Source organism: Pelobates fuscus, chromosome 12 (genome assembly GCF_036172605.1).
Source record: "Pelobates fuscus isolate aPelFus1 chromosome 12, aPelFus1.pri, whole genome shotgun sequence".
NCBI classification, from domain to species: Eukaryota; Metazoa; Chordata; class Amphibia; order Anura; family Pelobatidae; genus Pelobates; species Pelobates fuscus.
This window is the reverse complement of record NC_086328.1, coordinates 3,793,012-3,809,082: the sequence shown is the minus strand read 5'-3', so window position 1 is coordinate 3,809,082 and position 16,071 is coordinate 3,793,012. Positions and strand designations below refer to the sequence as shown.

The 16,071-nt window shown below is 43.0% G+C and overlaps 1 protein-coding gene across 3 annotated transcripts in view; it reads right to left on the bottom strand.

Annotated features, from left to right (window-relative positions):
• SLC9A5 (solute carrier family 9 member A5) overlaps positions 1–16,071 on the bottom strand; it is a 178,793-nt gene that overhangs the window by 62,218 nt on the left and 100,504 nt on the right. For all 3 annotated transcript variants that reach the window (XM_063438806.1, XM_063438807.1, XM_063438805.1), the window contains 2 exons: positions 6,079–6,381; positions 3,637–3,800 (listed from right to left, as the gene is read on the bottom strand). In XM_063438806.1, coding sequence (XP_063294876.1) covers positions 3,637–3,800; positions 6,079–6,253 — 339 coding nt within the window. In that variant the 5' untranslated portion in view covers positions 6,254–6,381. The remainder of the gene's footprint in view (positions 1–3,636; positions 3,801–6,078; positions 6,382–16,071) is intronic.

The window sequence follows — 16,071 nt, the reverse complement described above, 5'->3', positions numbered from 1 at the left end:
GTGGTATCCAAATGAGGTAATAAGTTTGCCAAGAGAGGCAGTATAGAGAGAGAACAAAAGGGGACCAAGAACTGAACCTTCAGGGACTCTGACTTAGACAGGACGAGGAGAGGAGGTGTCATTGGACAAAGAGACACTGAAGGAGCGTTGGGAGAGATAAAAGGAAAATCATGAGAGGGCTGTGTCACAAAGACCAAAAGATTGAGGAGTTAGGAGAAGGAGGCCATGATCAACAGTGTCAAAGGCAGCAGAGAAGTCAAGAAGAATTACTATGGAGTAGTGGCCTTTGGATTTGGCTGTGATTAGGTCATTTGTAACTTTAAGAGCAGTCTCAGTAAAGTGGAGGGGGCAAAAGCTAGATTGAAGAGGATGGCAGTATAGGATGACATCTGCTCTAGATGGAAAGAATGGCACTGTGGTCCTTAGCGGAAGGTTGGGAAGTAGAAATTGACACAATGTTTATAAAATGTGAGATGCCGCATGTTACATGATCCTATCCTTCTGTCCTCACCCTACAGCAAGCTGCCTGTTTGTACAACTGCAACAAGACTCTTCTGATTTAACCCCATAATGTCCTATTCTGATATTATCCTCTTTATTGATCTCTTTTATCTAAAATAACTAAATAGGCGTCATTATCATTGTCATTGAGAGGCATAATTAACCCTGTGCATTTCCGAGACACGCTGTAAATAATACATAGAGTGATCACCCTGTGCATTGCGTATAATTAACCCTGCACGTTTCTGAGACACTCAGTAAATGATACATAGAGTGATCACTCTGTGCATTGCGTATAATTAACCCTGCGCGTTTCCGAGACACTCAGTAAATGATACATAGAGTGATCACCCTGTGCATTGCGTATAATTAACCCTGCGCGTTTCCGAGACACTCAGTAAATGATACATAGAGTGATCACCCTGTGCATTGTGTATAATTAACCCTGCGCGTTTCTGAGACACTCAGTAAATGATACATAGAGTGATAACCCTGTGCATTGCGTATAATTAACCCTGCGCGTTTCCGAGACACTCAGTAAATGATACATAGAGTGATCACCCTGTGCATTGCGTATAATTAACCCTGCGCGTTTCTGAGACACTCAGTAAATGATACATAGAGTGATCACTCTGTGCATTGCGTATAATTAACCCTGCGCGTTTCCGAGACACTCAGTAAATGATACATAGAGTGATCACCCTGTGCATTGCGTATAATTAACCCTGCGCGTTTCCGAGACACTCAGTAAATGATACATAGAGTGATCACCCTGTGCATTGTGTATAATTAACCCTGCGCGCTTCCGAGACACTCAGTAAATGATACATAGAGTGATAACCCTGTACATTGCGTATAATTAACCCTGCGCATTTCTGAGACACTCAGTAAATGATACATAGAGTGATCACCCTGTACATTGCGTATAATTAACCCTGCGCATTTCTGAGACACTCAGTAAATGATACATAGAGTGATCACCCTGTGCATTGCGTATAATTAACCCTGCGCGTTTCTGAGACACGCTGTAAATAATACATAGAGTGATCACCCTGTGCATTGCGTATAATTAACCCTGCGCGTTTCTGAGACACGCTGTAAATAATACATAGAGTGATCACCCTGTACATTGCGTATAATTAACCCTGCGCTTTTCTGAGACACGCTGTAAATACATAGAGTGATAACCCTGTACATTGCGTATAATTAACCCTGCGCATTTCTGAGACACGCTGTAAATAATACATAGAGTGATCACCCTGTGCATTGCGTATAATTAACCCTGCGCGTTTCTGAGACACGCTGTAAATAATACATAGAGTGATCACCCTGTACATTGCGTATAATTAACCCTGCGCTTTTCTGAGACACGCTGTAAATACATAGAGTGATAACCCTGTACATTGCGTATAATTAACCCTGCGCATTTCTGAGACACTCAGTAAATGATACATAGAGTGATCACCCTGTGCATTGCGTATAATTAACCCTGCGCGTTTCTGAGACACGCTGTAAATAATACATCGAGTGATCACCCTTTGCATTGCGTATAATTAACCCTGCGCGTTTCTGAGACACGCTGTAAATAATACATAGAGTGATCACCCTGTGCATTGCGTATAATTAACCCTGCGCGTTTCTGAGACACGCTGTAAATAATACATAGAGTGATCACCCTGTGCATTGCGTATAATTAACCCTGCGCGTTTCTGAGACACGCTGTAAATAATACATAGAGTGATCACCCTGTGCATTGCGTATAATTAACCCTGCGCGTTTCTGAGACACGCTGTAAATAATACATAGAGTGATCACCCTGTACATTGCGTATAATTAACCCTGCGCGTTTCTGAGACACGCTGTAAATAATACATAGAGTGATCACCCTGTACATTGCGTATAATTAACCCTGCGCATTTCTGAGACACGCTGTAAATAATACATAGAGTGATCACCCTGTGCATTGCGTATAATTAACCCTGCGCGTTTCTGAGACACGCTGTAAATAATACATAGAGTGATCACCCTGTACATTGCGTATAATTAACCCTGCGCGTTTCTGAGACACGCTGTAAATAATACATAGAGTGATCACCCTGTACATTGCGTATAATTAACCCTGCGCTTTTCTGAGACACGCTGTAAATAATACATAGAGTGATAACCCTGTACATTGCGTATAATTAACCCTGCGCGTTTCTGAGACACTCAGTAAATGATACATAGAGTGATAACCCTGTACATTGCGTATAATTAACCCTGCGCGTTTCTGAGACACTCAGTAAAGGATACATAGAGTGATAACCCTGTACATTGCGTATAATTAACCTTGCGCGTTTCTGAGACACGCTGTAAATAATACATAGAGTGATCACCCTGTGCATTGTGTATAATTAACCCTGCGCGTTTCTGAGACACGCTGTAAATGATACATAGAGTGATAACCCTGTACATTGCGTATAATTAACCCTGCGCGTTTCCGAGACACTCCGTAAATGATACATAGAGTTATATTCCTTCCATGGCGTATAATTAACCCTGTGCACTCCAGTAAATGCATAGATTGATTTAAAAAAAAAAAAAAAGACTGATCTCTAATTCCTCCATTTAACACTGTTAGCATACCAGCATACGTGATCTCACCCCTCGCTGTTAACCTGTATTGTTTCTCCATAGTTACCCACTACACTAGGGAATATATTTGTTTTAATTAATTAATTAAGACTGTTTGTTCTATCTTTCATCAGCACCTACAATGTCTGCTTTTTTATTTGTTTTAATAAACTTTTTTGGTTTAGTGTGAGTGTATTGAGGGGATACACGATGTGTTTGGTGGTAATTTTAATGTGGTTATTGGTTTCTCCATAATAACACAGTTCTACACACCATCACGGAGCACAAGCAAAGGTTTCTGTGAAATGCAGATAGCTCCATAATTAATAACTGATAACTGAAACGCAGCTCTGCCAGAATGTGCAGGATAAAAGTGCTACTTTGTAAAGTGTGATAGAAAGGTCCTGAAGGACTCTGACTCCTGCAATAAATATTAATAAACCCTGCATAAAAGAGGATGGATGAATCCCAGCTTGGAGTTCCTGTTAATGGTGTAGTTGGAAAGGTTTGTGCTATTCTTACCACAGTCACAGCATCATTGAGCAGCGATTCTCCAAATACAATGATAAACAGGGTTTCATTCACGTGGACTTCCTCAAACACGGCTAGCACGGCCACTGGGTCCACGGCTGAAATCAAGCTACCAAACAGCAGGAAGTCCATCAAGCCAGCTTCCACCCTGGGGTCTGTGGCACACAATGAAACTTGGTCACTGGGACGATTCTAAGAATGGTTCCAAACAGAAACATCGTTATCCAACTCATGGTGCAAAACAGTTTCACAGATAACACTCCTCACACTTGGAGTGACTGAAATTATAAAAGCGTCAGCAAAATAGTCCTATTACTTTAACCTGAGTGTATCAGATGGTTCAAAACAAAACTCATTATACATGTCATCCTATTTAGAAGCCTTGACAGTACTGTTAACATATGGCCTCTGTATAGCATACCTTCTTATCCCATGATCCTTCTGTGCAGCTATTAGTCCTACTACCACTGTGGCTCTCTTTCATTTATAAAGCGAAAAATAGAAAACCAATGACACATGAAAAGTTTGTAACTGGATGTCCGTCATTAAACACCAGTATTTTCTATTTGTTTCTAGATCAATGTGTTATTGCACTGCAATATTAACATTCAGATAAAGTCCTCACTTTAGCTCAGTGTGTTTTTTCCCCACGGATGGCATGGCGTTGTCTGATAGCTTGCAGAGTAAGTCAACTCAATGAGTCTATACTGGGATATTCCACATAGCCGGTGGGAGACCGTGCACCTGAGGTTTATCTAGTTACTCTTGGCACTCATAGATGTCACTTAAGTTCCTAAACTGTGTCTCCAAATCTGGTATCACAGTGTTACAACCACAAGAGTCTGAAGCAAGTAGCGGACAATTTAACTGGACGGGTATGTCATTCAGGCTGCAAGAAGACAGCTTTGTGGAGAAAGTTAGATTTGTTCTCATTGCAAGCAGCTGTTATTGTGATACTGACCTACGATTATATTGTGCCAGGTACAAATGCAATATGTAGAGTTACTGTCCCTGTCCAAGCCGCAAACCATGTCTGTATTCACAGCCGGGTGGATATTGTACGGAACACACTGTTCAGCACAGCTACATCGTACTTCTGTCAAACATTACGCCCACTCCCTCCTCACAACTTACAGCCCCCGACATCAAAGTCTGAACTTTAAATATTCAGCTGAGAGCGTCAGCTTCTTCAGAAAGCATGTCTCGTTTGTGCTAGTTTTTGGAGCTTTATGCTAGTTTTTGGACAATGCAGGTGTGAATAAGCATCCCAGACATTAACATTACATTCTCGTGGCTCCCCTACGCTCTATCCTTTATAAAAGACAAGGAAAGAGAGAGAGGGTTGAGTTTTTTAGTTTTTATTGCTCTTTCCCTTCAGAGCTTACCACAAGTGTTTCATAATGATGTAGTATCCTTGACAGGGGCCATAGCAATTATGAGCTAGTAGAAATTATGAGGTAGTATCAACCCTGGATGGCAAACTCAGACTCAGATTCAGGAACATGGGGACTATGCTGGCTCACAGGGAAATAATCCTCAATTAAACATGAGTTCTGCTGGGAAAATAACTTGATTAAACAAACTATTAAAGCAAGAGGAATTGTATGGTTCATTTATTTATTGTTAATTTAAAAAAAAAAAAAATTAAATCCTACTGCTCCAAGTAAAAGAGAAAATCCTTACACTAGGTCTTCAGTCAAAACTGAAGCAGTGTTGGTGTATAGACCATACCCCTGCAGTCTCACTGCTCAATTCTCTGCCATTTAGGAGTTAAATCACTTTGTTTATGTAACCCTAGCCATACTTCCCTGCATGTGACTTACACAGCCTGCCAAACACTTCCTGTAAAGAATCATCTAAAGGTTAAACTTCCTTTATTGCACAGTCTGTTTAATTTAGAATTTCTTATCTCCTGCTCTGTTAATTGCTTGTTAGGCTCTGTAGGAGCCTCCTGCGTGTGATTATAGTTCTGTTTACAGAGCATGAGATTAAAACTTCTAAAGCAAGTTAACATCTAATTGAAAAATGAAAACATTTTATATTCATGCAAGCTTTATCGGTCAGAGCCAGGGGACGTGCAGCTAGGGCTGCATAAAAAGAAAAAAAAGTAATTGAACTCCTAAATGGCAGAGAACTGAGCATTGAAACTGTAGGGGCATGATCTATACACCAAAACTGCTTCATTAAGATAATGTTTATTTAGTGCCTTTAGTATCCCTTTAAAGTGACACTATGCATCTTTTTGTTTTTTTATTTGACTTTTGGGGGGGCCATAATCGAAGTAGATAGTATAACACTCTAGTGTTACTAATGCATTTTTGTTTTTCTATAATGCTCCTTTACATGTTATAAATAATCTACATGGATTTGCTTGTGGCTTCAGTAATATGACAGTTATTACGATTTTGTATACTTACAATTTTTTATACTTACCCATAAAGCCCAATAAATGAATACCCCAGAGAGCGACTCCTGTGGCGAAGGAGTTCCAAACTGTGCCCACCACAGCATACATTAGAATGGCACCGAAATTATCAAAGAAGAGTCGACTGGGCATGAAGTATCCGGAGTCCAGGACAATTGGGGGCAGCAGGAAGAGGAAGAACATGTTAGGCTCCAGCTGAAACTCCGCCCTCTGCGCTATAGCCAGGACAATCCCACCAAGGGCCAGACCCAGGATAATCAAGAGGCAACTCTCAGGAACTACGGTAGTCACCTTTCGGGACAAATGGAACACTGAAAGACAAGACAAGAGAGAAGTTACTGAGCATGTACTGGAATAGCCACCCAGAGAGGATTTCCAGAGCAGCTTTACTACAGTAGGTGATCATAAAAAATTAACGTATAACATAACAGTATTTTACTATGTACTTTCCCTCTCTCATAGAACTTTACACAATTTCTCTGTTATGGCATATATAGGAAGTATGTGCTACAATGAATACTGGCGAGGTGATTCTGAGCCCCAGGGGTTAATCCATTCTCCCCAATACTACCTAACTCCTGGGAGAGAATAGCCCAAGACAACTTGTTCAGGTATCAGCATCACACCTAACAAGAATTAATGGAATTATATATATGTGTGTAAAATAACAGATAATTGTAATACCATTTTATATTGCAACACAGAATGTTGGATAGACAAGCTTTATCACGTTTTAAGCATTTCTGAACTAAATCAACATGCGCTTCAAACCCAAGTTGTGAGAAGTTCAGGGCGTTCCGTAAGGCACAGGTTACTTTATAAGAATCAGCAATGCATTATTGATATTTACTAAGAGAAACGACAAGCAATGCTGGAAGCTGTGTAGCTATGAAAGGAGGTAAATGATAACCTCACACTATAAGGAAATGCTAAGGAATCCATTTCATTTGTCACCAAGAAGCGTATTAAGTAACGTAGCTGCGCTAACATGACATTAGGGCTAATTACAAGCTCCTAAAATAAGAATCCGTTTCCCTAGTTACCAAACTCACTGCCAAGCTTAACCCTTTCACTGTCAGACAAAGGGAGGAGATAAAGCATAAAGCTTATTTGATTCTTCTAAGCAATTCAGAGTCTTTTTTCATTCTGTTGAGTAAAACAATGGGGTTTATCCACTAAAACGTGAAGTGATGAGAGACCTGCATGCACATTTTAGACCAGAGCACACTTATCATTTCTCGAGTTCAACTTCTCTGGCCTAACATTTGAATTTCCCGGGCCATGTATTTACAATTCCTGATTCAGCGGAAAAACAGCCGTTTTGGTTGCAGGTTTGATTGCATTGGGAAGGAATGACCAGGGTAAAGAAAAAAATAAAAAAATATTTTCCTGCTTGACATGGTTAGTCCCAGATTATAGCAGGGCAAACCGTAGTGGTGGCATAGACCCAGCACAGATTACAGGACTGCTAGCCAAGTGACCCGTTACAAGAAAATGGTAAATGGGAGAAATCCACATTCTTTGTTTCTTTACATTTTTAGGTCAGCCTCTCTAGCCTGCAGACAATGCAATTAAATGGTAGAAATCCCAAATATGTGAATATATTACAGAATCTCTGTGCCTTTTTAACAGGCAGGTCTTGGTATCTAACATTTCAATCCACAGATGGCATCATCCCCGTGAAATATTTCCTGTACTTCCATGGGATGTGGTTAAACCTGTGAATTATAATAACATAATAATGATTTGAACCCGGGCTGGTATGAGTGTATTGAAAGCTCGAGGTCACTCACTCAGGTTTCAGGGTCAGGGCTTTACTCGGCTCTGCAGCTAAGTTATTAAAGTAGATCCAGTGTCATACCTCCCAAGTTTCCCTATTGAGGAGGGACAGTCCCTAAAGCGAACCAAAATCCTTCTAAACCCCTGCTTTTTTAACCTCAATTTAGCCATTTGGATTCTCTGCCACGCTGATTAGCAGACTGACTCTCTGCCACGCTGATTAGCAGACTGACTCTCTGCCACGCTGATTAGCAGACTGACTCTCTGCCACGCTGATTAGCAGACTGACTCTCTGCCATGCTGATTAGCAGACTGACTCTCTGCCACGCTGATTAGCAGACTGACTCTCTGCCATGCTGATTAGCAGACTGACTCTCTGCCATGCTGATTAGCAGACTGACTCTCTGCCATGCTGATTAGCAGACTGACTCTCTGCCATGCTGATTAGCAGACTGACTCTGCCACGCTGATTAGCAGACTGACTCTCTGCCACGCTGATTAGGGCACTGACTCTCTGCCACGCTGATTAGCAGACTGACTCTCTGCCATGCTGATTAGGGCACTGACTCTCTGCCACGCTGATTAGCAGACTGACTCTCTGCCATGCTGATTAGCAGACTGACTCTCTGCCACGCTGATTAGCAGACTGACTCTCTGCCATGCTGATTAGCAGACTGACTCTCTGCCATGCTGATTAGCAGACTGACTCTCTGCCATGCTGATTAGGGCACTGACTCTCTGCCACGCTGATTAGCAGACTGACTCTCTGCCATGCTGATTAGCAGACTGACTCTCTGCCACGCTGATTAGCAGACTGACTCTCTGCCATGCTGATTAGCAGACTGACTCTCTGCCACGCTGATTAGCAGACTGACTCTCTGCCACGCTGATTAGCAGACTGACTCTCTGCCACGCTGATTAGCAGACTGACTCTCTGCCACGCTGATTAGGGCACTGACTCTCTGCCACGCTGATTAGCAGACTGACTCTCTGCCATGCTGATTAGGGCACTGACTCTCTGCCACGCTGATTAGCAGACTGACTCTCTGCCATGCTGATTAGGGCACTGACTCTCTGCCACGCTGATTAGCAGACTGACTCTCTGCCATGCTGATTAGGGCACTAACTCTCTGCCATGCTGATTAGCAGACTGACTCTCTGCCATGCTGATTAGGGCACTGACTCTCTGCCACGCTGATTAGCAGACTGACTCTCTGCCATGCTGATTAGCAGACTGACTCTCTGCCATGCTGATTAGCAGACTGACTCTCTGCCATGCTGATTAGGGCACTGACTCTCTGCCACGCTGATTAGCAGACTGACTCTCTGCCATGCTGATTAGCAGACTGACTCTCTGCCATGCTGATTAGCAGACTGACTCTCTGCCACGCTGATTAGGGCACTGACTCTCTGCCACGCTGATTAGCAGACTGACTCTCTGCCATGCTGATTAGGGCACTGACTCTCTGCCACGCTGATTAGCAGACTGACTCTCTGCCACGCTGATTAGCAGACTGACTCTCTGCCATGCTGATTAGCAGACTGACTCTCTGCCACGCTGATTAGCAGACTGACTCTCTGCCACGCTGATTAGCAGACTGACTCTCTGCCACGCTGATTAGCAGACTGACTCTCTGCATCTGTTTGGTTTAACCTTTGTTATTCCCAGTAATCAATAAGTAACCAAGCAACAATGACCTAGCAGGTCATATGGGTCCCAGTACTGTATGGTAAACATTAATACTAAGTATTATTGCTGTGGGTCTCTGTTATACACTCAGACACATTACTGGGAGTATTATTGCTGTGGAGCTCTGTTATACACTCAGACACATTACTGGGAGTATTATTGCTGTGGAGCTCTGTTATACACTCAGACACATTACTGGGAGTATTATTGCTGTGGAGCTCTGTTATACACTCAGACACATTACTGGGAGTATTATTGCTGTGGAGCTCTGTTATACACTCAGACACATTACTGGGAGTATTATTACTGTGGAGCTCTGTTATACACTCAGACACATTACTGGGAGTATTATTGCTGTGGAGCTCTGTTATACACTCAGACACATTACTGGGGGTATTATTACTGTGGAGCTCTGTTATACACTCAGACACATTACTGGGAGTATTATTGCTGTGGAGCTCTGTTATACACTCAGACACATTACTGGGAGTATTATTGCTGTGGAGCTCTGTTATACACTCAGACACATTACTGGGAGTATTATTGCTGTGGAGCTCTGTTATACACTCAGACACATTACTGGGAGTATTATTACTGTGGAGCTCTGTTATACACTCAGACACATTACTGGGAGTATTATTACTGTGGAGCTCTGTTATACACTCAGACACATTACTGGGAGTATTACTGCTGTGGAGCTCTGTTATACACTCAGACACATTACTGGGAGTATTATTGCTGTGGAGCTCTGTTATACACTCAGACACATTACTGGGAGTATTATTGCTGTGGGGCTCTGTTATACACTCAGACACATTACTGGGAGTATTATTGCTGTGGAGCTCTGTTATACACTCAGACACATTACTGGGAGTATTATTGCTGTGGAGCTCTGTTATACACTCAGACACATTACTGGGAGTATTATTGCTGTGGAGCTCTGTTATACACTCAGACACATTACTGGGAGTATTATTACTGTGGAGCTCTGTTATACACTCAGACACATTACTGGGAGTATTATTACTGTGGAGCTCTGTTATACACTCAGACACATTACTGGGAGTATTACTGCTGTGGAGCTCTGTTATACACTCAGACACATTACTGGGAGTATTATTGCTGTGGAGCTCTGTTATACACTCAGACACATTACTGGGAGTATTATTGCTGTGGGGCTCTGTTATACACTCAGACACATTACTGGGAGTATTATTGCTGTGGAGCTCTGTTATACACTCAGACACATTACTGGGAGTATTATTGCTGTGGAGCTCTGTTATACACTCAGACACATTACTGGGAGTATTATTGCTGTGGGGCTCTGTTATACACTCAGACACATTACTGGGAGTATTATTACTGTGCAGCTCTGTTATACACTCAGACACATTACTGGGAGTATTATTGCTGTGGAGCTCTGTTATACACTCAGACACATTACTGGGAGTATTATTTCTGTGGAGCGCTGTTATACACTCAGACACATTACTGGGAGTATTATTGCTGTGGAGCTCTGTTATACACTCAGACACATTACTGGGAGTATTATTACTGTGGAGCTCTGTTATACAGTCAGTCACATTACTGGGAGTATTATTGCTGTGGAGCTCTGTTATACACTCAGACACATTACTGGGAGTATTATTTCTGTGGAGCGCTGTTATACACTCAGACACATTACTGGGAGTATTATTGCTGTGGAGCTCTGTTATACACTCAGACACATTACTGGGAGTATTATTGCTGTGGAGCTCTGTTATACATTCAGACACATTACTGGGAGTATTACTGCTGTGGAGCTCTGTTATACACTCAGACACATTACTGGGAGTATTATTGCTGTGGAGCTCTGTTATACACTCAGACACATTACTGGGAGTATTATTGCTGTGGGGCTCTGTTATACACTCAGACACATTACTGGGAGTATTATTGCTGTGGAGCTCTGTTATACACTCAGACACATTACTGGGAGTATTATTGCTGTGGAGCTCTGTTATACACTCAGACACATTACTGGGAGTATTATTGCTGTGGGGCTCTGTTATACACTCAGACACATTACTGGGAGTATTATTACTGTGCAGCTCTGTTATACACTCAGACACATTACTGGGAGTATTATTGCTGTGGAGCTCTGTTATACACTCAGACACATTACTGGGAGTATTATTGCTGTGGAGCTCTGTTATACATTCAGACACATTACTGGGTGTATTATTGCTGTGGGGCTCTGTTATACACTCAGACACATTACTGGGAGTATTACTGCTGTGGAGCTCTGTTATACACTCAGACACATTACTGGGAGTATTATTGCTGTGGAGCTCTGTTATTCACAGACACATTACTGGGAGTATTATTGCTGTGGAGCTCTGTTATTCACAGACACATTACTGGGAGTATTATTGCTGTGGGGCTCTGTTATACACTCAGACCCATTACTGGGAGTATTATTGCTGTGGGGCTCTGTTATACACTCAGACACATTACTGGGAGTATTATTGCTGTGGAGCTCTGTTATACACTCAGACACATTACTGGGAGTATTATTGCTGTGGAGCTCTGTGATACACTCAGACACATTACTGGGAGTATTATTGCTGTGGAGCTCTGTGATACACTCAGACACATTACTGGGAGTATTATTGCTGTGGTGCTCTGTTATACACTCAGACACATTACTGGGAGTATTATTACTGTGGGGCTCTGTTATACACTCAGACACATTACTGGGAGTATTATTGCTGTGGAGCTCTGTTATACACTCAGACACATTACTGGGAGTATTATTGCTGTGGAGCTCTGTTATACACTCAGACACATTACTGGGAGTATTATTGCTGTGGGGCTCTGTTATACACTCAGACACATTACTGGGAGTATTATTACTGTGCAGCTCTGTTATACACTCAGACACATTACTGGGAGTATTATTACTGTGGAGCTCTGTTATACACTCAGACACATTACTGGGAGTATTATTGCTGTGGAGCTCTGTTATACATTCAGACACATTACTGGGAGTATTACTGCTGTGGAGCTCTGTTATACACTCAGACACATTACTGGGAGTATTATTGCTGTGGAGCTCTGTTATACACTCAGACACATTACTGGGAGTATTATTGCTGTGGGGCTCTGTTATACACTCAGACACATTACTGGGAGTATTATTGCTGTGGAGCTCTGTTATACACTCAGACACATTACTGGGAGTATTATTGCTGTGGAGCTCTGTTATACACTCAGACACATTACTGGGAGTATTATTGCTGTGGGGCTCTGTTATACACTCAGACACATTACTGGGAGTATTATTACTGTGCAGCTCTGTTATACACTCAGACACATTACTGGGAGTATTATTGCTGTGGAGCTCTGTTATACACTCAGACACATTACTGGGAGTATTATTGCTGTGGAGCTCTGTTATACATTCAGACACATTACTGGGTGTATTATTGCTGTGGGGCTCTGTTATACACTCAGACACATTACTGGGAGTATTACTGCTGTGGAGCTCTGTTATACACTCAGACACATTACTGGGAGTATTATTGCTGTGGAGCTCTGTTATTCACAGACACATTACTGGGAGTATTATTGCTGTGGAGCTCTGTTATTCACAGACACATTACTGGGAGTATTATTGCTGTGGGGCTCTGTTATACACTCAGACCCATTACTGGGAGTATTATTGCTGTGGGGCTCTGTTATACACTCAGACACATTACTGGGAGTATTATTGCTGTGGAGCTCTGTTATACACTCAGACACATTACTGGGAGTATTATTGCTGTGGAGCTCTGTGATACACTCAGACACATTACTGGGAGTATTATTGCTGTGGAGCTCTGTGATACACTCAGACACATTACTGGGAGTATTATTGCTGTGGAGCTCTGTTATACACTCAGACACATTACTGGGAGTATTATTGCTGTGGGGCTCTGTTATACACTCAGACACATTACTGGGAGTATTATTGCTGTGGGGCTCTGTTATACACTCAGACACATTACTGGGAGTATTATTGCTGTGGTGCTCTGTTATACACTCAGACACATTACTGGGAGTATTATTGCTGTGGGGCTCTGTTATACACTCAGACACATTACTGGGAGTGTTATTGCTGTGGAGCTGTTATACACTGAGACACATTACCGGGAGTATTATTGCTAGACAATCTCCATGGGTTTGAAGATGAAAGGTATCACTGGGTGTAATACTCAGAGCCTTCATTCCTCATGTAGAAACTACACTCCCTTCAGCTTTAAACATCACCTTTTGTAAAGCTAAGTCCACGTTCCTTGCTACTAAAAAGAGCTGATGTGAAAAGCACAGTCATAGCAGAATGTGATAAATAATTCTGTGTTTGCTGAATTCGCACCATGGTAACATTGAATATACAAGGACACGTTCCGTCTGCTGTATGAGACAGCACAGCTATTCTGCAGTCTACAGTTACAAGGTTTACAAGGTATGACACAAAGCTTACCAAGAGCTTTATGTCTTGGGATCGAGTTACAGTCGCCCCAGAACAAAACATTAAGTGACACTCATTACTGCAGGGGACTTACATCAACTGTCACAAGTCACAGCACATCCAGGGCCTGTGTCTATTACACAAAGACATAGCCACGGTCAACACAACTACCTAGTGCACCTACAGCTGATAGCAAGGAGAGCAATATCCTACTGGGTGACTATATGACTATGCCCAATTGCCCAGGACTGGGTGACTATGACCATATCCAGGACTGGGTGACTATGATTATGTGCAGGACTGGGTGACTATATACCGCACTGGGTGACAATATCCAGGACTGGTTGACTATATAACTTCTGTTTCCTGTACCTGGCCGCCAGCAGAAAGACAGGAAGTGCTCACTCAGTGGTACAGTGGTACAGGAAACAGAAGTTCCCTACTGCGGTCTACGCCGCCCGGCCACGTTACATAGGTAGGAGGCACAAAAGGGAGGGAGGACCACCAAGGGGGGGGGGGGGGGGGGGGGGAGGGGGGTTAAGGACCACTGGGGGGAGCGGGTGGAGGAGGGGGAAAGGACCACTAAGGATGTGGGGGGTGACTATTTGACTATATCCAGGACTGGGTGACTATATCCAGCATTGGGTGACAATATCCAAGAAAGTGGACTATTTTCCGCACTGGGTGACAATATCCAAGACAGGGTGATTATATGACTATGTCCACGACTGGGTGACTATATCCAAGACGGAGTGACTATATGACCCCCCCCCCCCCCCCCCGCCTCCCCCTAATAGTTAAAAAATTAACAAACTTAAAAAATAAACCTGCAAACCAGCGCCTGGACAAAGCTCCTGGAACTGATATCCCTCCTCCATCTATCATCACAGGGTCCTCAAGCGCTCCAATCACAGGCTTGGCATACAGCAATCCGTGATTGGACAATTTTGCCGTCCCCCAGCAGAATCATGCAATTTGAGGATCCAAGGGGAGTGCTGTGAGAGGGTGGTAGTTTTAACTTATAAAAACAAAAAAAAAAGCAATGGAGGAAGGTGGGGGAGAGCGCAGTGAGAGGTGCTCTGCCTGCAAGGAGGAATATAATTACACCTATTGCTTGTGCGTGCTGACAGACATAAAATATGCACAGAATTGACGTTAGGCAGCCCGGTAGAGAGTTTTGGGGTGTACAAGTTGTGTAACTAGCCCAAGGGCTGATCCAGAACCTAATCTCGGGAGAGGCACTGGTAGATTATTTGAAGGAACAATCCAAGTACAATAACCACTACACCCCTCTGTAGTGGCTATGGTGTCAGGAGTGCCGTGGAGACCTCCCAGATTAACTAGTCAAACAGTTTAAGAACAGTTTGACAACTTACCAGGGATCTGCAGGGATAAGTCCTGTAGTAAGGGATGGCCAGTAGTGTGTGTGTGTGTGTGTGTGTGATGGGGGCATTGTGTGTGTGTGAGGAGTGCAGTGTATGAGGGGAGCATTATAAGTGTTTGAGGAGTGAAGGAGTGTGTGAAGAGTGCAGTGAGTGGGGTGGGGTGCAGTGTGTGTGTGAGGAGAGCAATGTATGTATGTGTGTGAAGGGTGCAGTGTATGTGTGTGTGATGGGGTGCAGTGTGGATATAAGGTGCAATGTGTGTGTGTAGGACTGTATTGTGTGGAAGGGGACAAATATATATAATCATTTAAAATAAACTTATAAATATATATGTATACGTTTTTATTTTTTTTTATTAAAAAGTTATTTTAAAAACCTTATATTCCCCCTCCCTTTTTACCTTTGCCTAGGTGGTCCTAGTGCTGAAGCCCTGGTGGTACGGTGGTGAGTGAATTCAAGCCTGCAGCTCCTGAGGCTAGAGTTCACTCACGCAAGATCTGAGCGTTGCCAAGGTAACCGCAGTAACGCTCCAAGCTCGCGAGAAGAGAATACAGCAGAACTACAGCCCCCGTGTCCTCTTCTTTTCCTGCTGGCTGCCACATTTGAGTCTCTGGTCCATGAAGGCACACAGCAGGGCCGGCAGAGGCAGGCCCCC